The 23,866-nt window shown below is 39.8% G+C and overlaps 1 protein-coding gene across 1 annotated transcript in view; it reads left to right on the top strand.

The window, feature by feature from the left end:
* Positions 1 to 19,675, top strand: part of LOC145391505 (uncharacterized) — a 241,784-nt gene extending 222,109 nt beyond the window's left edge. Inside the window, exons 2-13 of the mRNA XM_080266131.1 lie at positions 1,484 to 1,640; positions 2,317 to 2,670; positions 4,886 to 5,082; positions 8,258 to 8,351; positions 8,659 to 8,817; positions 9,626 to 9,775; positions 11,136 to 11,297; positions 11,848 to 11,982; positions 12,545 to 12,732; positions 13,023 to 13,166; positions 18,957 to 19,081; positions 19,581 to 19,675. Of these exons, the coding sequence (XP_080122257.1) occupies positions 1,484 to 1,640; positions 2,317 to 2,670; positions 4,886 to 5,082; positions 8,258 to 8,351; positions 8,659 to 8,817; positions 9,626 to 9,775; positions 11,136 to 11,297; positions 11,848 to 11,982; positions 12,545 to 12,732; positions 13,023 to 13,166; positions 18,957 to 19,081; positions 19,581 to 19,675 (1,960 nt within the window). The remainder of the gene's footprint in view (positions 1 to 1,483; positions 1,641 to 2,316; positions 2,671 to 4,885; positions 5,083 to 8,257; positions 8,352 to 8,658; positions 8,818 to 9,625; positions 9,776 to 11,135; positions 11,298 to 11,847; positions 11,983 to 12,544; positions 12,733 to 13,022; positions 13,167 to 18,956; positions 19,082 to 19,580) is intronic.
* The last annotated feature ends 4,191 nt before the right edge of the window (positions 19,676 to 23,866 follow it).

The following is a 23,866-nucleotide window of genomic DNA, read 5'->3' as shown; positions in this document are numbered from 1 at the left end:
ATGATGCTTGGGCGCAGAAAGTAAGTCACTACAAGACGCAAAACTTACTAATGACAGAAAATAAAGCAATAATATCACACTCCACACTTCTATAATATCATACTCTGACCCTTGCTCGAGGACACTGAGCACCGTACCGAGCTACGAAAATTATCGTACATTCCGGACAGCAAAAAATTATGTATAATACAATATAGTATCATTAATTAATGACGTGTTGTACAAGCATTAGTTTTCTCTCATTTTCGTACCTGTGAAATGAAAAACTTCGTCTTTGCTACAAAACTGCATTTCACTGTACAGAAACTATCGTACTATCCGGAGAGCCAAATATGCTGCACAGTTCATTACAATGTCATTAAGTATTGTACAGGCATTAGATTTCTCTCGCTTTCTTATGAAATTAAAAACTTTGTCTCTTCTATAATACTATTTACCATTAAATTGCACTCATTTGTTCATCTTGCAATCTGCAAAAATTTTATACCCTTTTCAATAAATTACTTTACCCAAGTCAAAAGAATAGTAAGGGATTGTGATGGTTAACCATTTTCTCTTACAAAAGTCTTCTATTCCCCTCCCATCCTATAATATAAGCTGATTCTAAAATAATCCCTTCTCCCTACATTGTCTTTCCTTAGCAGAATAAAACTGACTTAAATTGGGCAAAATTTAAATATGAAATTAATACCGAGGAGGTTAATGTCTTCAAAAAGTGATGTGAAAGTGTATTCACTGGTGTGGGACTGTTAATATGATTTCCCCATAAAAAGCTTGAATATGTCCCCATGGTCCCAACACAGTCTACATCCAGAGTGTAGGGGGTAAATTAAATTAATGGGTTCATATGAGATACGGTGTGGTGACTGAAACGGAAGAAAAGATTTCTGTAAACTGTTGTTGTGCTACCCAAGTCTGCATATTACTAAATCCGTGAGTTGTTTGGCGACATTTGTACTTCATAAAAAATATATAAAGCCAATCCCATATAAACTCATTACTCCATTAGGGCTGAGGACTGATGCTAACTGTACTGTAGAACATTTAAGGGTATGAGACTTACGTAATATATATATATATATATATATATATATATATATATATATATATATATTGGGTCTGGTTAGTACTTGGATGGGTGACCGCCTGGGAACACCAGATGCTGTTGGCTCGTTCTCCCTACGTGTCAAGTGGGGTTGGTGGAGGATTAGTGCCCCTCCCTGTAAAACAATTAACTCTAAGCCCTTGGCCACCCTGTTTGGGATACATGGCGTCTGGCAATGAATGAATCATTCCTTATAATAGTGCCCTTCCCCCTAACGTTACAATTACAGAAATACGTTGTTTTATGATAGTATATACAGCACAGCATTAATGAACTGTAAAATGCCATACTTCTGCTATAAAAAAAAAAAAAAAGAAAAAAGAAAAAAAAAAAAAGACTAGTAACATGACAGTTTGAAAATCTATGTTTTACTTCCAGAGACCCATACATATTCAACCTGTTCGAGGTGCTGCTGACAACTCTGGAGACAAAGCTGCGGCGAGTTGAAAACATGGATCGGGCACTGGAGAGACTGGTGAGACGACTGGATACTGTTGAGAACCGACTAGCAGTCAACCTCAACACCACCACTCAGGTCTGTTAACTCAGCTTCTTCAGATTTTTATTGCCTACTATTGCTTGAAAAGGAAAAAAAAAAAAAAAAAAAAAAAGGCCACATTCTCAACTATATATGTCTTTCTCTTATCCTTTAAATGACTATCTTCATCATCTCTCAACTGCTTCTTTTCCTGCAGTGGTACTTATTCTGCTTTCCAGCACTACATGCATCCTTATTCCTTTACATTATTTCTTTCCAGTCTCATTCTTTAACCAATGTCATCCATTCTTTTCATTACCCATCTGGTAAATTTTCCTCTGCCCATGTAATATTACCAGTACAGCATGTGTATATCCCGTTTTCTTGTTATTTCTACTCTGTATTCTAATATCAGTACTGTTCATGGATAATCTATACCCTTCAGTTAAAACACAGAACCAGACTCACTCTATAATAGTTTATAATGACACATATATGCATTTTAAACACTCTTGTTCAGTTTCAACAATTTTTCTCAGTCTATGTTTCCTGTCCCTTATGACCAATCTTTTCAATGCTACACGTCCAAGCACCTTGAAAGAAATTAATCTTGGCCTTGGAGTTTTTTTTTTTTTCTTCTTCTATGGAAAGGACAAGCTTTGCAGGTTTTCAGTCTTATATTCTTTGTTTACTGAACAGAAAAAAATCTTACTGTATGAATTCCTCTCTGCAGCTGGTACGTCTTTTGGAAGCAAGACTCGTTCAGCCAGATGCTTACAGAAGCAATACTGGCACCAGCACCAATGACAGCACAAGAAAAGGAAGCAGTAACAGTGACAGTGGTAACAGCAAAGCAGACACCACAAGCAGAGGCACACAGGATGATGGAAGTAGCAGCACATCCCTTATGGAGCAGCGACTATACTTGCTGACAGAACATGTGGCCAGGATTGATAACAAATTATCCAGCATGCAAAAAGCCCTGGACACCAACAGTATTGTATTACCCCCTGATGAGCTGGTAGCTGCAGCCTCGGAAAGTTATAGACTTGGTGTTGACATTCCCCGGATCCAGGCACTTGACAAGGTGAGAAACATACTCTCATCTGCAATTCAGTTAGTAGTGCTGGAAAATAAATTTCATTTACATTCAGTTTGTGGGGTAGAGCAGGGGAAGTAGCTGAGGCTTTTGGTAGGAGGTGGGTGGATGTGGGATGTGTGCAGGAAGTCAGGTATTGGGAAGGATCAGCCAGAATGACTACCAGGAGGGATGGACATTACAAGTTGTTTTGGCAGGGTAGGGCAAATGGATATGGTGGTGTAAGTGTGTTAGGGAGAAATGGGTGGAATATGTCATAAATGTAATGAGAGTCGGTGAAAGAATAATTGTTTTGTTTTTGAAGGCTCCAATATGCTTGCATGCATCAGCCTTGGTCTCCAAATGGTGGCTCTCCATGCGGCTTTCCCTATTTAATCCCTTATCCCCGAGGTCACACTCAATGACCTCATCCCAGGTCTTTTTCGGTCTAACTCTAGCTACCCTACCCCTAACATTAACACTTCTCATTTTCTATCTATCTATCTATTGCCAGAAGCCATAATCCCATAAGGGGTGGCCATTTGACTCTGAGTTACTTGTTTTACAGGGAGGGGCACTAACCCTCCACCAACCCACTTGCTGACACGTAGGGAGCACATATGGTTTGGTTCTACACCCAATTATCATCCCCCATCCACTCCATATGCCCAAACCATCTCAATCTACCCCTCCTCATTACAGCATCAATACACTCCAGTCCCATCCTGCCTCTCAACTCTTCCATCATAAACCTAGCCCCTCAGGCCTCACATTCAGGGACGCACTGCACATCCACCTAATCATTGCCATTGCTGTACATTTAAGCCTGCGAATATCCTCTTCCTTTACTGCCCACGTCTCACATCATACAGCATCCACTCCTAACACAAGCCGCTTACGAAGATCTCTGAGCTTGGAAGGAGAGCCCTCTCAGTGTCAGGAGAGGCAACAGCTCCCTGAACTTCGTCCAACCACTCCTCACTCTAGCCACAGAGCTAGCTTCAACCCTACCTCCAGCACATAACGTCTCCCAAATAACAAAATTTTGTTCGGTGGGGTTATGTTTGCATTTATAGTAGTGTATGCTTCACAGGCAGGCATGGATGAGGTAGAGGAGGATAGATTCTGGGATGACATAATATCTGTAGTATGTGGTATGGGGGATGAGGAGATTGTAGTTTTGGGAGGGAACTTTAAATGGTCATGTAGGTGAAGCTCTAGGATATGAAGGAGTACATGGAGGATGTAGCATATGGTACAAGAAACTAGGAAGGGGAAAGGCTACTTCAGTTTGGGGAAGCAATGAACATGATTGTGTGCAGCATACATTTTAGGAAAAGAGTGAGTAGGTTGATTACATACAAGCCTGAGGGAAACAGCAGCCAGATAGACTATTTCCTGGTCAGGAAAGTATTGTTTTTTTTTTTTTTTTTTTTTTTTGTTTTTTAATGTGTCCGACTCAGGGCATAGGCTCCACAGCCTGCTCCCAAGACCCAGTAGTCCTCCTACATACCATACTCCTCTCTACATGTCACCACTTCGGCGCTAACACCCACCGTCCTTACTGACTATATGCTAGGGCTGTCTCATACAGGACTGGTGTATTGGTATTAGCGGGGGTACTTTTATGACATGTCGGCGGGTCATCTGGTAGATCAGGAAAGTCTGCTTTCATGAAATTCAAATCCATGATGAGAGGTAGACTGAGATGCTTTGGGCATGTGGAGAGGATGGGGGATGATAATTGGGTGCAGAAAGTGAGAAGTGTTAATGCTCGGGGTAGGGTAGTGAGAGGTAGACCAAAAAAGACCTGGGACGAGGTCATTGAGTGTGACCTCAAGGATTAGGGACTAAATAAGGAAGCTGCCAGAGATCAAGCAGCATGGAAAGCCACCATTAGGTGACCAAGGCCGACGCATGCAAGCATGTTAGAACCTTCAAAAACAAAACGGAACGATTCAGTAAAACAATTCAGAGTGCTGAAGAAAAAAATATGTAATATTTCAGTCTTAATTTAGAAACCAGAGAAGTGTACCTTACTGTTAGTATAGCAAAGTTAAACTGTTACATGTTAAAATAATCATCAGCAAACTTATCAACTACTGTATAAACTAATATCAGTATAAAAAAAAAAAAAAAAAAAAAAAGATGCAAGCAATGAAAAGATTTCACAGCAGTACATATTTTGATACTATGCTCAGATTTGTAATCATCTAATTTTCAGAACCCAGCAATGACCCAGCTTCAGGAATCCATTGATTCTGTACGAGAAGGCGTGGCTTCAATGGACCGTCGACTGCAGTTCCACATGGCTTATGTGTCAGGAGACCTGGAACAACTGGCTGGTTCTGTCAGGAATATACACACTGCTATCCTAGAAGACCAAAGCCCCATGCTGGACACCACAACACAAACTTCAAGGTTTGAATTTGCGAATACAGTATGGTGTTTTCTTGGTCACTGATTTATATCTACAAAACACAGTACATGTATCCCCATCTTTCTAATGTTATGGAACGAGCAGTGGCACAAACAAAATGTGCCTCATCTCTACACATCCACACGAGCATTATTATACTGTCGATACAATGACATACAGTAAGCACTCGATTATCCGGAAACTCTTTATCCAGACCTGCTCCGTATCCGAATGTCAGGTCTTGGCTCTACTCTCTCCCATCCAGAGTTCTCTGTTCATATCCGAACATAAAATTTCCGACATCACAGGTTGGGCAACCTACAATTTTTAAAAATCAGTTGGGTGGCCTCCAAATTTAAAAAATCAGTTGGGTGGCTGGCCAGCCTCTCTGGCTCCACACGTGTAATAGATTGCAACCTACTAGCTGAGCAAAAAATGGCTGTCCACCTCCACATTGAAGAGTCAAAGTTCCACAGCCACCTGGATCACTTGGACACAACCGGCCATCTGCGTGTAATACAGACCCTAACCCACCAGCTGAGTAAAAATGGCTGTCTGCCTCTTCACTGAAGTCAAAGTCCCCTGGTCGCCCGGATCACTCAGACACTACTGGCCGTGTGCATGTAATAAAGACCCTAACCCATCAGCTGAGTAAAAATGGCTGTCCATCTCTTCACTGAACAAAGTCCTCTGGCCGCCCGGATCACGCGGACGCTACCAGCCGCGCACGAGTAATACAGACCCTAACCCATCAGCTCAGCAAATATGGCTGTCTGCCTCTTCATCAAATGGTCAATGTCCCCCAGCTGCCCAGATCACTCAGACACTACCAGCTACACGCGAGTAATACAGACCCTAACCCACAAGCTGAGCAAAAGTTGCTGTCCAACCCTTCAATGAATGGTCAAAGTACCCCGGCCGCCCAGATCACTCAGATGCTCCAAGGCACGCGTGGCCATCTGCCTCCCCAGTGAATGGTCAAAGTCAGCTGGCCGGCCGTATTACTCAGACGCTTCCTGAGGCCATGATGTATTGGGATCCAGTGTTGCTGCTGCGTGGCAACATTTGCCTGGCCAAGCGAACATGACCCTTGCATTCGTAGGTCAGTTTGGCAATTTTTACTTGTGTGTTCATAGCCAAATGTGGGAAGAGACATGGCAGCACTGTGTTCACTTGGCAGTACCACACCTCAGTTCCCGCCTTTGTCTCTCTCGGCTGTGGATGTGCTTCTCTGAAATGTAGCCATGGCAGCTTCCATTGTTGCATCTGTGGTTGTTCCCCACCTCTGCAGCATTCTCATGAGTGTGATGATGGCCCTACCACCACCCGAAAAACAAAAGAGGAAGGTTTTGACTCTGGAGAAGTAGCGTGAGATATTGAGCAAGTCAATGTGGGCTGGACCACTTCACGGATTCTGCGGGAATATGATCTGGCCCATTCAACCTAGTTTGATATTAAAAAATCACGGGCCAAGCTGACTTAGGAGGTGTTTGACATTGGTTACGTGATGTTGTTAGCCACTAGACCACATAAGATTACTGTACACCAGCTGGAGGCTAGTGGGTTATGACACCTGCTGCCATTCACCGGGTGGTAGGTCTATCTGTCTATGTATCTATTGCCTGACGCCTCAATCCCACACAGGGTGGCCGCAAAAATATTGCCTCCATGTCACCTTGTCCCCTGCCATTTCACTGCCCTGCTCCCAGCATACACCTCCCTGTCTCATATACCTCTCTACTCCATCCCTCCATCTCATCCTTGACCTCCCCCTCCCTCTCCCCCCCTCCACCTCACTCACATACACTCTCCTCATCAGTCTCTCACTCTCCATCCTCTCCACATGGCCAAACCACCTCAGTGTGTTTCTCCTGGTGCTTCCCATCACATCCATATCCATACCACAATGCTCTCTCACTTCCTCATTTATAAGTCTGTCCCTCCATGTGACTCCACATGCTCCTCTCAAATAACTCATTTCCACTGCTCTTGCTCTTGACTTGTGTCCCTCCAACAAGGTCCAAGCTTCACTTCCATTCGTTAGAGTTGGTACCACAATACTGTCATGAAGTAACTTTTTCACTTCCATACTCACTTCCCTGTTTATCACTGCTTTCAAAGAACCAGCAACCTTTCTTCCTTGTTGTACCCTTTTAAGCACCTCATCCTCTAAAACTTCCATCCTTACTCATAATACTAGCCAAGTATTTAAATGCACTCACAATTTCCATTTCCTCCTCATCCAACCTCACTGTACATTCAGTGATTTCATTTCTCTCAAAGACCATAATTTTACTCTTCCTTACACTCTCCTTTAGATTCCGTTTCTTACACACTCTCCCAAACTCATTCACCAAGCCTTGCAGCTCCCCATTGTCTTCACTTAACAACACAGCAGCATCTGCAAACAACAGTACAGGGAGTTTCCACACACTGCCCTCTCTCATTAGGGCCACTCCAACATCCACTGCCCTACTCTGTATCTCTTTTATAACCCCATCCATATACAGACTGAACAACCATGGAGACATGACACATCCCTGTAGGTACTGTGGATTTTTGTCGAATTTAATTGTTTATGCATTTTTTTTCTTAGTGTCTAGCATTATATTCGATATTCCCATGTAAGTTTTGATGTCTAAATAGCTGAAAGACCAGACCAAAGAACATTGCCACAATTAGGAGGGGTACTGTACATATTGGTTGAGTATAGCTAGGGTATTGGATGGTAGGATATTGCTCCATATCCAGATTTTGTCCGTATCCAGATGTACCAAAGGCTCTATTATGTTGGTTAATCGAGGGATTACCGAATTTGGGATATTTCAATCAAGATTTGTGAACAATTATTGATTGGGAAGTTTGAAGTGAACCCACATCTCTGTGACCTTCATTCTGTTCTTTTAACCACATGTTGACCACCACAATCACCACCACTAACCTTCATAAGAACAGCAAATCATATACTGATTAAGGATATAAGTACAGTACAATATAAAAAAATAGAAAAATACCAAAATCTACATTACCTTTAGTAGTTATGCATTGTTAACGTAAGTTAATGTAACCTACAACTATGCTAAGCTTAGATGAAGAAGGTGCTTGGAAGTGAAGTGTGAGGTAGGTAAAATATTATGAACTACAGTAATATGCCCTCCTCCATTATTATCTTCACAGCTGGAACGTCACCCGGCCACCCCCACGTACAAAAATTGATTCCCTGGTCGACCGGATGTCACCTATGGAAACAGTCTGGGAGAAGATGGAAGAGGTCTGTACTGTATATGGTTTTTAAACCCAAATGTGAAAGGAGTGTAAGGTAAAGATTTATAAGTCTATGAATGCAATGATGCCTTCATTACCTTCAATCAAAACATTCATTCATTGGCATATCTGTATTCCAACACAGCTACTGATAACCGAATATACCGAAAGCTGGTATAATACTTGATTAGTTAGGACCTACATGGGTAAGCAGCATGTGCGGAATAAAGTCATTTGTGATTCTAGTATATTAAAAACTTAGGAAACTGAGTACAGTATGTGGTAGAATGTATGACTTAAGTGTATTTTTGCAGGTGTGGGATGTAGTAGTAGGGACAAAGAGTTCAGTGGATGTGCTGGTGCCAAAGAGTGAGGCTCTCCTGAACACAAGCCAACGACAAGAGCGTGCCATTTCAACTATCCAGTCTGACCTTACTGAGAAAGCCAACCGCATCATTCAGAACCTTGACCAGGTAATGCTACTTAGTGTAAATCATTATTCTCAGCACAGACTAACAGCACCTACTTTTTAAAAAATACCTTTAAATTTTCAATAAAAGCAGCTGTTGGCACCAGCTAACAGTAACTTGAAATACTATGAGGTACAGAGGAATTTTAAAACAAATGGAGTACCGGTAATCTATGTTTTTCATCTCCATCAAATACCGGAATGTAACCTTAAATCGCAATCTTACAGTCATATGCTAAAAAAAAAAAAAAAAAAAAAAAAAAAAGTAAAATAATAAATATTACTAGTCTTGCATGCAACATCATACCTCCAGCGGCTCAAGTTGACGGAGATTTTACCTGGGGTGGCTTATCACCTTTGATTCACATCCCTAATATCACTGATGAGCTTTTGCTGGATCTCCCCAGTTCTGTGAACATATGAACCTGGGTTAGAATGATGATGTCAATTAGCTTATAGTATGCAAAACTATTTCTTTTGTGTGTTTGTGTCTATCAGGAACAGTCAAGTGCTGTTCTCTTCTCAAAAAAAAAAAAAAAAAAAAAAAAAAAAAAAGGCCTTACCAGCCTCTAACACATCTCTCTTGCTCTCTCAGCCAGCTGCCTTCCATTGCCACCTGTTTTGCATGTACATTTTCTACTCATTATTTCCCATGTAACTGCAAGTCTTCCACTGGCAGTACCACTGATAATTTTCCTATCACAAGTTCTTCTCAGTCTGTCCACATCAGTGATCACAATCCACTGTTATCAAATCAGCTGTACCATTTTGATGCATGACAAATTTTTGGTATATATACATTATAATTGCAGGTTGAGCAGACGCTAAAGACAATGCCTCGAGATGGTACAATACAGCGTGACCACATCAATCCCATATCGCTCCTGCACCGTTCCACCACCTCCCACCATGTTCAAGATGATACTCCAGTAGAGGACCCACCAGGTGACCTCGTGGATCAGGTATGTGATCTTCAGGCTACATTTTTTCCCCCCTAAACATTCACACTACCATCATCTCAAAAACCTTGCTCCCTCCTAAGAATGCTGCCTCCAACTGGAATTGGAATGGAATCAAACATGAAATCAACATCTTGCAACTGGCTTTTCATCTTGCTCTGCCAACTCATTCTGAAATCAACCTTGCAATGGGATACTACAATCACTTTACTTAATACTGCTCAACACCAAACTTACAAAAGTAGTTATTATACCAACCATGTTAACATTCCTTAGACAACAGATATCACTTTAAATATCTACATTGACATCGTTAATGATATCTCTAATTCTCTTCCCTACACTTCCATCCTACAATACATCTTTAACCACAAAGCCACATTGGTCCCCTACATAAATCAAATAAGAACACTGAAGGGTTGTTGTTCCCATTATCAAGCCTATGGAAAGCAAAGTAATAAGGAACCATTTTGCTATACTGTGGTCACCAGACCATCTTAGCCAGTATCAACATTAACTTCAACTCAGGATCTACTTTATAATATACTACCAAGTACAGTCCAAGTACAATAATTACAAAAGTCAGTGCAGAATTCCTTCCTGTACCACAATATAAGAGTATCTCCATTATACATTACCAGGTGTAGATTTAAAAGAGGTATGAGAGGTTTACATCCCCCTTGTTATTGGTAAACCAATAAGTACTTATTATAAAAGATGAATGTTAGTTGCCAGAATCTGTGCAGTGTCACAGAATCATTTTAATAAAAATCTGGATTTGATACAAAATTTTAATTTGGTATCGAGTGAGGTGGAGGGGGGAAGAGGGAGGGAGAGGCCGAGGATGAGATGGAGGGATGGGGTGGAGAGGTATATGAGAGAGGGGGGTGTGAGTTGGGAGCAGGGCAGCGAAATGGCAGGGGACAGGGCGACGTGGAGGCAATTTGTTTATGGCCACCCCGAACGGGATTGAGGCGTCTGGCAATAGATAGACAGATAGAGTTAGAAGGAATTAAGTCTTATGATAATTCCATTAGGAATCACGTCCCCCTTCCATTTCCAATGTACTGGATCCTATCTTGTTTATTATCACAACATTATGTTACTGCTTCAGTATGTTTGCTGCCTCAATATATTACTTCTGGCAAATCAAAGAATTCTTGGAAGTCTGCATACTGTGAAGTGCAGAATATTTATTTTCTGTCAGGACAGAATGGAACTGAGGCAATTTGTTTGTGGTCACTCCTCCTGGGATTTAGGCAGTTGGGTATATACGAACAGACAGATAAGCAGACGGATAGATGGATACACAGATGTAGCTATTTTAAGTAACAGTACCTGCATGGTATGTGTGCATTCACAGAGCTTCTTGACGGAACACAACAGCGATATGACTACCACTGAACGCCCACCTCCTCGCAGTCCCGTCGGTCCATCAGGAGTTGTCTTCCCTTCAGTCCAGCGCAAACCAGTGACTGTAAACAATACCTTTATTGTTAATGAACTCCATGACCAGAACTTAAAGGTCAGTTTCATATTCTCATTTGTAACTAAAGGGACATAAGGTAATTACAATCAGTATGTAGTACCCTGCCATAAACACAGAAAAATAACACATATAATCCTCCAACTTTCTCCATCCCAAATTTACATACTATTTAGGTGACTTGTCATCTATGAAGGACTCAGTGAACTAAATTAGCTCTGTAGCTGATATAGAGCTTATGCATTACAATTTACAGTACAGTACTTTGTTACAACATTATTCCCAGAAGTTTTACCTTCAATGCCATACAAATCAGCATGGTCAGTCTATTACCTGCAGATGATAAAATGTTCTCAGTATAGCAACTACATTATACCTGTAAATGAGCAATGAAAACAACTAGTTACTTTGTTCAAGATTAAATCACTCACATCTACCAAGACACAAACTTGACAACTACAGAGGTCAAGAAGAAATACATATATCAGCACAGACTCATTCTGTTCTGTGCAAGCACTTTTCCACACACTAATATCAGCCAGTACCTGACATATTTTAACCACTGTCACCTGTCTTTTGCTCCTTACAGCAAGGGTACTCATGTACGGACCTGAGAAATAAAGGTATGACAGAGAGTGGAACATATTACCTAAAAATCCGCGGTACCACCTACTGGTTCCTCAAGGTTTACTGCGACATGGAAACAGCAGGAGGAGGATGGACAGTAAGTACAGTACATTCATCATTATTTCTTACATTCCTCATATTTGTCATACTGATGCACTACACCATTCATCTCCAAAGCAATTTTAGTTTCACTTCAAGTGTCACTTGACCTCTTCTCAGCTCTCATTACTGTAGTCCTGTAGCATACACAGGCATGATGAAATATACAGTACTGTACAGCATACTTTCATCTCCACTTTCATAGTCTTTCTTGCTGTCACATACACTATTTTTGTAATAAACTGAAACTGATGGGATTATGTCTCTCAGTGATATGATACCTACAGAGCCCAGGGATGTACAGTAGCTTTCATTTTATTATTGCCATCTCCATATTGTTTTATTCAAATTTGTTGAGCGTTTTTGAGTTGCAAGGGTTATATACACCTTTTTAATAAGAAAGGCCTTTCCTCAGTTGAATAATATCATCTGGTTGCATCAATAATAAACTAAATTAAACTAAACTAAACTAAACTAAACTAAACACACACACACACACACACACACACACACACACACACATATATGCAAGACATTAATTGAACTGCTATGATTAACAGGTTATTCAGCGACGTGATGATTTTGGTGAGCCACGTGAGACATTCAACCGGGAGTGGGACGACTACAAACATGGATTTGGCAACCCCGAGGCTGAGTTTTGGCTTGGCAACGAGAACATATACATGTTAACGAACACTGACAATTATATGCTTCGAGTAGAGCTTGAGGACTTTGATGGCAACAGAAGGTGAGAGTTAACAGTCTTGTAAAATGCATTTGCAAACCTGTACATATGAGAAATTCTGCTGGATTCCACAACTACAAGCAAAGAAAAACTTAAACTCTTTCTCATAAACATTAGTATGTGTAAAACCATGGCAACATCTTTCACGATTGTAGGCTTCATTTTTTTTTTTTTTTTTTTTCACCACAAGTAATCCCAAGACTCTATTACAGTACTGGGCATGCAGCACTAACTACCGTACTGTACTGTATCAGAATATGTACTTCATATTAATAATTATGATTTCAATTCAGATATGCAGAATATTCAACCTTCAAGTTACACAGTGAAAATGATAACTACAAGCTTGAAATTGGTGGGTACTCTGGTAATGCTGGAGATTCACTCAACGATCCCTGGTATGGCTCCAACCTCAGCCCCTTCTCCACGGTGAACAGGTAATGCCGCACAGCACACAGACCTTCTAGGCAGCTCTGATATTCTAGTTACATAAGAACAGTTTCATCCTGCATGGCATCACCACCAATTTACTGTACGAACAGAACATTATCTCTGAATTATTTTGAGTAGGCTGCTACTTATGGATGAATCTGACCAAATTTGAAATACATACTACCAAAACACACTCTTCTCTGAACTGAGAAATGGTACAAAAACCTTTGGTATTACAGCCATAAACCCTCTTGACAATGAACTACCATTTACCAAATTTCAGCTTTAACAAACTCTTAAAGCCAACCATGCAATGTTCTCGTATGGAAAGTAATTTTTTTTTTTTTTTTTTTAATGCGAGGAAGAAGGAACCAAAGGCCATGAGCCCGCAGTAACAGTTCCCTCCAAGAGAAAAACAAAATACAATAGAGAGCCAAATTCAAGATCCGATCATCTTGAGATGCCTGGACACACTGTGTTTGAAAGACTGGAGATCATAGGCAGCAGGAAATACAGACAGAGGGAGACAGTTCCAGAGATGACCTGTTGCATAAATGAAAGACTGGGAGTAACAGTTAACTCTTGCATTAGAGAGTTGGACAGAAAAGGGATGAGAGTTTGCTGCCAGACGGGTGCTAGGCGCCCATCGTAGAGGTGGAGGAACGCAAGCAGACAGTTCAGAGGAGCAGTGACCATTAAAGTAGCAATAGAAAAGAGATAAAGATGCAACAGTGCGGCAAAGAGACAGAGGTTGAAGGGAGTCAGTAAGAGGAGGAGAGTTAATGAGACGAAAAGCCTTTGACTCCACCCTATTGAGAAGAGCTGTATGTGGGGAGCCTCCCCACACATGAGAGTTGTACTCTACACAGGGGCGGATAAAACCCCTGTATAGAGTCAACAAATGTGCAGGGGTAAAGAAAGAGCGGAGTCGGCTTAGCACACCCAATCTCTTGGAAGCAGATTTTACAAGAGATGTAATATGATCTTTCCAAGATAAGTCCCGAGTAAATGAAACCCCAAGCATGTTCAAGGATGATGCAGGATTAAGCTGAATATTATTAAACATTAGTGGGTGTACCTGTGGAAGATTTTGTCGGGTTGATAGGCGTAAGAACTGAGTCTTAGATGCATTAAAAACAACCATATTATTTTTACCCCAGTCAGAGATACGAGCCAAGTCAGACATTAGGTGTGCCATAGCCTCATCCCTTGTTTGTTGAAGTAACTGTTGAGACGGGCGTTGCGGGAACCGAATGGAAAGGTGAAGGGTGGAGTCATCAGCGTATGAGTGGATAGGGTTAGATGTACAGCTTAGATCATTGATGAATAAATGGAAGAGAGTTGGTGATAGGACAGAGCTCTGAGGAACACCACTGTTGATAGATCTAGGAGAAGAACGATGGCCATCTACAACAGCGGCTATAGAACGACCAGAAAGGAAGCTAGCAATGAAGGCACAGATAGAAGGATAGAAACCGTAGGAGGGCAGTTTGGAAATTAAAGATTTATACCAGACTCGATCGAAAGCCTTTGAGATGTCAAGTGCAATGGCAAAGCTTTCGCCAAACTCCCGAAAGGAGGATGACCAGGAGTCTGAAAGGTAGGTGAGAAGATCGCCAGTGGAGCGTCCCTGACGGAACCCGTACTGACGATCGGAAAGAAGGTTGTGATAGGAAAAATGCCTTAAAATTTTTCTATTGAGAATTGACTCGAAAACTTTTGAAATACAGGACGTTAAAGCAATTGGACGATAGTTGGAGGGTTGGGAGTGGTCACCCTTCTTTGGGACTGGCTGAATGAGAGCAAACTTCCAGCAAGAAGGAAAGGTACAAGTTGACAGACAAAGGCGAAAGAGTTTGCCTAGGCAGGGTGTAAGCACAGAAGCACAGGTCTTGAGAACAACAGGAGGGACCCCATCAGGCCCATATGCCTTGTTAGTACTGAGGCCAGTGATGGCAGAAAACACATCAACTGAAGAAACTTTAATGTCAGCCATGAGGAAGTCAGAGGGGGGAAGAGATGGAGGAACAGCACCGGAATCGTCTAAGGTGGAATTGGAGGAGAAAGTCTGTGCAAAGAGATCTGCTTTATCAGTAGAAGAAATAGCTACAGAACCATCAGAGTAGAAAAGAGGAGGGAAGGATGATGAAGTAAAGTTGTTAGAAAGATTTTTGGCAAGGTGCCAGAAGGAGCGGGAGGAATTCGAGTTGGAGAGTTGAGAGCATTTAGTATGGATGAAATTATTTTTAGTAGAGCGAAGAACAGACTTAGCACGATTCCAGGCAGAAACATAAAGATGATGTTTATTCAGGGGTGGGTTGGCTCTGGTACCTTTTGTAGGCCCTCTCCTTGTTGCGGACAGCATTAGAACAAGCGTGATTAAACCAAGGCTTTCTTGCGTTAGTCAAAGGATATGAGAAAGGAATGTATGCTTCCATACCCGAGAGAATAACCTCTGTAATGTGCAAGGCATACTCAGATGGCTCCTGGCCATGGAAGCAATAATCATTCCAGGGAAAATTAAAGAAGTACTGCCTGAGGGCCTCCCAGTCCGCGGCTCCAAAATGCCACAGACGACGTTTCCCTGGAGGGTCCACAGGCCGTACTGGAGTGATAGGACAGGTTAAGGTAATAAGGTTGTGATCGGAGGAGCCCAACGGAGAGAAAAGATTAACAGAGTAAGCAGAAGGATTAGTTGTGAGGAAGGGGTCAAGTATGTTGGGGCTCTCTCCAAAGCGGTCAGGGATACGGGTAGGGTGCTGTACAAGCTGTTCTAGGTCATTAAGGATAGAAAAGATGTAGGCTTGTTCACCAGGTGAATCCGTGAAAGGAGAGGAGAGCCAAAGGTGGTGGTGAACATTGAAATCTCCTAGAATGGAGATTTCAGAGAAAGGAGAAATGGATAGAATGTGTTCCATCGCAGAAGTAAGATAGTCGAAGAATTTTTGATAGTCAGTAGAATTACGGGATAAGTAAACAGCACAGATATATTTAGTCAGAGAATGACAGGAAAGCCGAAGCCAGAGTGTAGAGAATTCAGAAGAAGCGAGTTCAGGAACACGAGAGCAAGATAAGTCATTACGTATATATACACAACAGCCACCTTTGGCTTTGAAATGAGTATAGAGAAAGTAGGAGGATACAGAAAAAGGTTTGCTGTCAGTTGCCTCAGACAGCTGAGTCTCCGTCAGAAACAGAAGGTGAGGTTTAGAGGAGGAGAGGTGGTGCTCAACAGAGCGAAAGTTAGAGGAAAGGCCGCGAATGTTGCAGAAATGAAGAAGAAGAGAGTCAGACAGTGGTTCCAGGCACCTCGAGTCATCACCGGGAGAGGGGCGGATGGTGGGGTAGTGAAGCTTAGCAACTAACCTACAACATCAATCTAGCTCTTCTCAGCAATGTGTAAACACTTCCAATGCTGCTCTCCCACTTAATCAAATACTGTAATTTCATTGTCTTACTGTTCTGCAGTTCATTACTGATTTAATATCTTTGTGACTTCTACTGTAAATGTATGTACAGTACACAGTATTGAGTTATATAGTATCAAACTGTATCTTGTGAACTAGAGTAAGTCCCATTTACAGTATGGTATAACAAACCTGGGTTTGTGAGTTATGATGACTACTGACCATCTGATTTCATGAACTTTGGGGTTTGACAATGCACTCTTCATTCTGATTACTGTGATTCACAACCTACAAAATTTGTTGTATTACTCTTCGTATTTACCACTTGGGAGTGCCTTTTGTTTGACCTCAAATGCATACGATATACAGCTAGTTATGGTTCTTACGTGTGTTTAAGAAATGAAAATTGAAAATGATACAGTTGTGGATCCGTTTGGGAAAAATTAAATACTTGTAATCTTATCTTTAAACTGATCAAACAAGGCAGTTCTGGACAAGTGTGTGGCATACATGTGACAAATGACACAGACCAATTTCCTTCATTTCTGCTTTATGCCATAATATCTATCTATCTATCTATCTATCTATCTATATATATAAACATCACGGGCAAATTAGAAATCTTTCAATCCTATCTACCACTAAATCAGAGAAAATTAGTCATGTATAATATGCATACTGTGCTAATTTAAATCTGCTACTGTATATAATTTTACATATTACAGTACTGTGTGAGAAATAAGTATCATACATAACAATACAAACTGTACAGTAATTGTTGTATGTGTAACAACTTCTTTTATGATTTAAAATTGTTAAAGATCAAAGCGAAAAGGTTCAACAGAAAACAATCGTTCCAGTTGAAATACGCCATTTTGTTGTTACAAGGATGATGCTGATCTGAAGTCAAGAACAATCTACAGTACTAGTCATGACTAGCCTTGACTCTTTTTTTTGGTCTGGAAAAATCTTGCATTTACAACTACTATACAACTGTTCTGAATGTTCACTCCTCCGACAAGTTATGTGATATAAAAAGCCAATTAGGTCTCAGCCAGTCACTGCCAGTATGGCAGTCTGGAGTTGTATATTTCAGGGACGCCGACCCTCAACTGACGAAGTGACGCTCAGCACAGCAGAATTTACTGAGGTTTACTGAAGGAGGTTATAGCAAGACGAGACTCCTACACAGCACCACAAGCCAGCAGGACATCGCCTTCCATCAGTCTTTACTTCATTATGTTGTCATGCAGTTAGAGCCAGTTTCATATAATACCATATTTAAACTAATGGCATATTCCTGTACTGTATGGTTACATAGTGTAGAAATGTAGAGGTATTTTGTTTCTGACAATATGAAACTGAGATAACTGAAGCCTTTAGTTTCTGGTACACAAACCCTAAATTGCCATAATGCAGCCATTACTACCGTACAAAAACACACACACACACACACAATCTTCACCATCTTGTATTACTGTCTGCTACTTTCCTCTTATACAGCCTTGAATCAAGAGGGAATGGCCATAGTAAATTTTTCTTGAATATTTTCAAAACAAGCAGCTCCTCTCTCATATGTTTCCTGTTATTCTTTTATTTTTGTTATCCATTCACTTACAATCTTCAGTATGACAATGCCAGCACAATATGGCACAAACTATACTTCTCATTCCTGTCCCTATTTCTGTCTGATATCAACGATTACTGGTAGACAATGACTGAAAGGTGACTTCTTTTGCTAACTGTTTCATCTTCATCTGATAATTCTGTCATATGAAGTGCCTCTGTAGTAATGTCTCACTTTGTCAACCCTTTTCATTCCTATACAACATTTCTGCAGATAATACAAAACATATCCTTACAAGTATCCATCCCAAACTTTAGTGGTACATAATCAAGGTCAGGATAGTGATTACGGTGATTCCTCATCAGTTGCGTTGCACAAATTCCACATTAGCAGAGTACTACTTTACTTTGAAAATACTGGCTTGAATATTTCCAGTAATTTAAGATATTACTACATAAGAAGGATAGTGCAGTGTCTAGGACAGTAAGGCCTTGTGTCATGCATTCTGTATTTACTACAAAGGGTCAAAACAGTCCAATTAAACTTCTTTCACCTTAACTTGGTCCGGACTTTCATTATTTAGTAGACTTTCCCTGGTTACTCAATGGCAGAATATGGTAATATTATGGCTCTACATCTCAACAGCACTTTTTGTGACTAGTATCATATTTGAGTGTTCATCTATTGTCACAGCTCAACATTCAAGAATAAGGACACTTTCAGGCCAAGTTAAAGTGATGACAGCATCATATATGACCCATCCAGTAAGTTGGTTTGTTCACTGTGACCTAGTAACCTGTGTGTGGTGGCTCTCCCAACAGAGACAACGATCGATCCAGCCTCAACTGTGCTTCCATGCTCAAGGGTGGATGGTGGTGGCGCTCTTGTGGCCGAGGACTCAATGGAATCTATCTTACTGATCCAAATGACCTCACTGCAAGACAAGGTGCGGCTGTTAGTGAGATTAATTCTTAGGGTGCAGTCCTCTACACTTTTTGACAACCCAGCCTTTCATCATCTTACTTCATCTTGAATTCCCTCCTCTGCTGTTCTCTTATGCTTCACAAGAGGTGTTAAATTCATGCATAAAATGCAATGATAATCTATAATAATCAACAAAATAAGATAAAAATACTGTAACTAATCAGATCTGTTGGTAATGCTCAGTATGGTGCTGGTGAGGGATGCCTTCACATGCAATGAAGGGATGCCTGACAAAGGGATGGAATGCATGAGAACAGGAACTTCACCCTCCAGTCCACCAGATTCATATTCAGATAAGCCTGGGGCAACAATAACAACAACTTGATTAATCTGATTACCACTAGATTAAAAAGAACCTCTCGTTCTCAATATATTTCCATCAAACAAGTTTACTCTGCTTAGGTACCACATGAAAATTATAATCATAATGCATTTTGTAAAAACACTATGTTCTTTGACAGGTATTGTGTGGTTCCGGTGGAGGGGGTGGGACTACACTCTCAAGAAGTCTCTCCTCATGATCAAACCCAAGAACAAGGACAGGAAAGCTACCTAATAGATGAAAGACACCCTGGCCGGACATGGAGAGAACAAGGCTGGAGAATTAAGCAAAAAAGAAAAACTAAGTGAAAAATCACAAACACAGGGAATATGCCTGATAGGCTTAAAACCCTGAGGCTCTCTGACCCATCTGACTCTCAAAAAGCCTTGACTGTATATCATTCTATAACAAAATTTCATTAAGTAACCGCAGTGGTGTCAACTTCAGTACCAGGTATCAAAGGGAGTTTTGATTTAAATCATAACTTTGAAGACAGAAGTAGTGTATCAGCAGAAACAAGTAAATGCCAATGAGCCTGTTGGAAACATTTACTGCTGTCAGCTACAGTAAAAATTACTGGTCAGAAGAATGCTGGATGGTGTGCTCTTTCACTCTGTGTTTACTTAGAAAAATTCAGGAATTCTATGATGTTGAAGCTCTTTCTTTTATACAGTATAAATTACATAAACCACTAAATAAGACTTCACTCATACCACATTAGGAGTATACATTTAAAGAATACTGTAGTTTCACTAAAGAACACAACTTGCTCTCTCCGGTCTCTTTGTTAAGCACTGTAAACAAAAAAAATACGAGTATTTTAGAAAAAGTAAATCCATGTACAGTAAATAATCTGATGATAGTTAAGTGCAATACTAAGATTCTTCCATGATACATTTTACTTTACTCTAGCTAGAGTGTAGATATATAGCTTTACTTTTTACCTTTTCAACATCAATACTGGTTTTGGATTAAGTGCTTTAAGACACTGTCAGATTCACTTCACTTTAACTTGCACATACACCTGTTGTTGGCTTACTGAAAGTACCCTGAGAGACTGAGCTGCAGCTGGTGGTCTAATCTTGGTTTGTCTGTGGCAAAAACTTTTCCATTCACATTCCAGTCCTGTAGGTGAGTTGAAAGTGAATTGATTTGAGCGTGTTGCATCAAGTACAGGGTGGTTCATATATTATGTAACCCAGTTCCCATATGTTGCAGGGACAGCTCAGTCTGCTGGTGTGACAAGCAATGACATTTTGCCTGCTTCGTATAATACCAATCAACCATACACTTTGTGAATGTAAAAAGCAAACATTATACAGTGCTGTATGTAGAGAATAATGGGAAGTAGAAAATTACACAAGGCAGACACAGGTAATGCTGACTGAGCCATCCCTCCAACACATTAGAACTAGGCTGCATCATGTATGGACCACCTTGTATAACGGGACCTGCTGTGTGATACTTGTGTCGAGTTGTGAGTTCACTCTTACACTAGCTATAGATAGTCTTGTTTTATTTATTCTTTTGGTTTTCTTTTGGACACAATGTTATTAGCTACTGACAAATAGGCCACACATGACAGCCTCAAAGTCATAATAGTTAGTTCCTGATAATCACAGTATTAAACATGACAAAATTGGGTAAGTCCAAGCTCTTTGCACAATTGAAATAAGATTATACAGTAATCACAAGTTCATTTTTAAAAATAACAATAGTGTATCCAAATATAATATAACAATCAGTTAGAAATCTGGCCACAGACAGACAGACAGACATTTTAAGTGGGACCTCAAAACTAAACAGCAACACAAAGTTTATCATGTTCTCCCCGTGGCGTGGCTCAGTATTCTATATTATGTCACCAAACTGACTTGGTGGTTGTGAATATTTTATGTATGACTGTGTGTATGAATGTTGTTATCACCTTAATATGAATTACTTTATGTGTAATCTTTAAGTCTGTTGATGTACAGAATTACCTTTGCATGACAAAGTGTTCTTGTATGCCTGGTGTATATAAGACATGCAAACAAATGAGTGAAAGTTGTGTGACAGAGGGGCTTGCTGCAGCTAGCCTCAAAGGAAACTCTTCCTCATTTATATATTTTTATACATACAGTATATATGTATACAGTACAGTATCTTCTTTGTACATTTGTGCTTCAGTAGTAAAACAGTGTAATCCTTAACATGCAGCTTCTTATGTACGGTACACCTCTTTTGTAAGTAAGCTTTTCACCTTCATCTTTTTAGCGACAATTCAGAAAACAAATATATCACACATGTGATTAAAATAGTATAGTTTTAGGAACAATGTTTGCTAGCTAGTACATTTTAAACAAGGTAAAGGGTGTGCTAAGGTCAAGTGAGACTATGCACTGCTTTGGCAATTTAAAGAGGCTATAAAAATTTGCATTGTACAAAGCAGTGAAAAGACACAGCAGCTTGCCAAACAGGTTGGACCCAGTTATTGACATTATACCACAGTGCTCAGCAGTAGTAATATATATATCAAAATTGTTAAATTAAAGTAAATATTGTACGTAACTGCATAATACAAAATACAGTACTCTTGATTACATTTGGTTAACAGTTAACAGAAATACAGTACAAGTGATCCATTCAAAATTATACGGTACCAAAATATCTCTACTGGTAACCTCAGCAGATTCAAAAATGTTTAGGATATGAAGGATGCTAGATTACTGTACATGATTATTTTGTAAGCCCAATGTAACTATATTAAACTGTGTTACAATATCTGTGTTTAATACCATACAGTACTACACATGCCCACAGTTCACTTTATTCTTCTTTAGATAAGTGTCATCCTGGTGACTGTGTAATATCTAATGCTTATTTACTGGGTACATTTTTGTAGGAATATACTGCAAAAGTTTCCAAACAAAATATTAAAAACATTTCAATATAATGTAAACCAATTCAAGCTCATGAAGAGACAGCATGATCCCTCATAGCTCCACGAATCAGCTGCATCCTGTACATCACCGTGAATCATAGCATCCTGTGCCACAAGTTGGAACATGAGCATTTACTGGCTTCAAATAATTGTTATACCTACCCTCACACTGTATAATATTTAGTCCAGTCCATCATAAATTCATAAATGAGGTTAGGTGTAATATTCAGTATTCTCACAATATATAAATATTTTTTAATATAGTAGTTAATTCATGCATTTTTTATGAGAAACCTAAACCTATTCAAAACTAAGCTTCTGTACTACATACGAATGAAAACAATTCACAGAATCTAATATTCTTAAATGAGGTCTATTTTATACAGCAAACTTATATTAACTGAAAATAAAAGAAGAAGTAAATCACATGTGTAATACTAAATCACAAGAGTAATACTCTACAAACTGAATACTGCAACATATACGGTATGGTACCTAATATATTAAAATCTTTATCAAGTGAATCAATTATATACGAGTGTGTGGTCTACAAATTTTGAGAAACAACAGAGTCTGTATTCTATGGTTCAAATTACTGTACCTAGGAGAATGGGAATTGATTTAACTGAAGCCACTTTAATTTATTTCATGAAACCTAGAAAAAAATACTTGTAAAATGGAAAAAAAAAAAAATAATGCAGTAAACTGACTGAGCATTTACTATTAGCAATTAAAGACATTTTCCATATACTGTTGCTGATTACAGTTCCAAGTTGGCTAAGATGAGGATAATAAAGGTTTTACTGTAGCACGTGACTAGCTTTGAGACTTACCTGGAATACATTTCATGGAAATGGCAAATTGCAGAATGATGCAAACATTTCCCCAGAGATGATGACTGGTTATTTTAATCTCTTCCATCATTCATGGCACTTTATGATGCCCATACCCTGAAAATACAGTACTGGTAAAACATTTTGTGTTAAAATTTCAAAGAAACAAAATGCACATGAAGGTAAAGAACCAAAACGTAAACGCAACTTTGAACTGAAGCTATGAGTACACTACTGCAGTCAAGGTACCAGAACTGTATAGTAAAGGTCACCCTTATTTTACAAATGACTATCATGTGGTTGTTCAATTATATGATCTTAACATTTTAGCAACTTTATTCTACTTAAGACTGAAATTTTCATTTATAGTCATTATGATTTCATAAGAAACACAATTTTTTTACTATATGACTGCCAATTTTGCTTATGCAATTGGCAAGAGCCCTACATTCAATAAATACTTGATCATCATTCAACTGCTTTTCCATGAACGTAACCCAATCTTTTAGCGAGGGTGACCTCTACTGTAATGATACCATGTTATGCCATCCTCTCTTTTCTTGGATAATGCGGCAGAATGACAAGTTTCTGGATTTACTGTAGTAAAGTATTCCAGTATTCCTGGACACTGCTGATGTGAAATGTGTGAATGACCTTTTCTTCTTATGA

This window comes from Coenobita brevimanus, chromosome 18, assembly GCF_032717465.1.
Source record: "Coenobita brevimanus isolate Jiangsu-jjx chromosome 18, ASM3271746v2, whole genome shotgun sequence".
Classification (NCBI taxonomy): Eukaryota; Metazoa; Arthropoda; class Malacostraca; order Decapoda; family Coenobitidae; genus Coenobita; species Coenobita brevimanus.
Note: the sequence above shows the minus strand (reverse complement) of the source record. Positions and strands in the feature narration are given on the sequence as shown.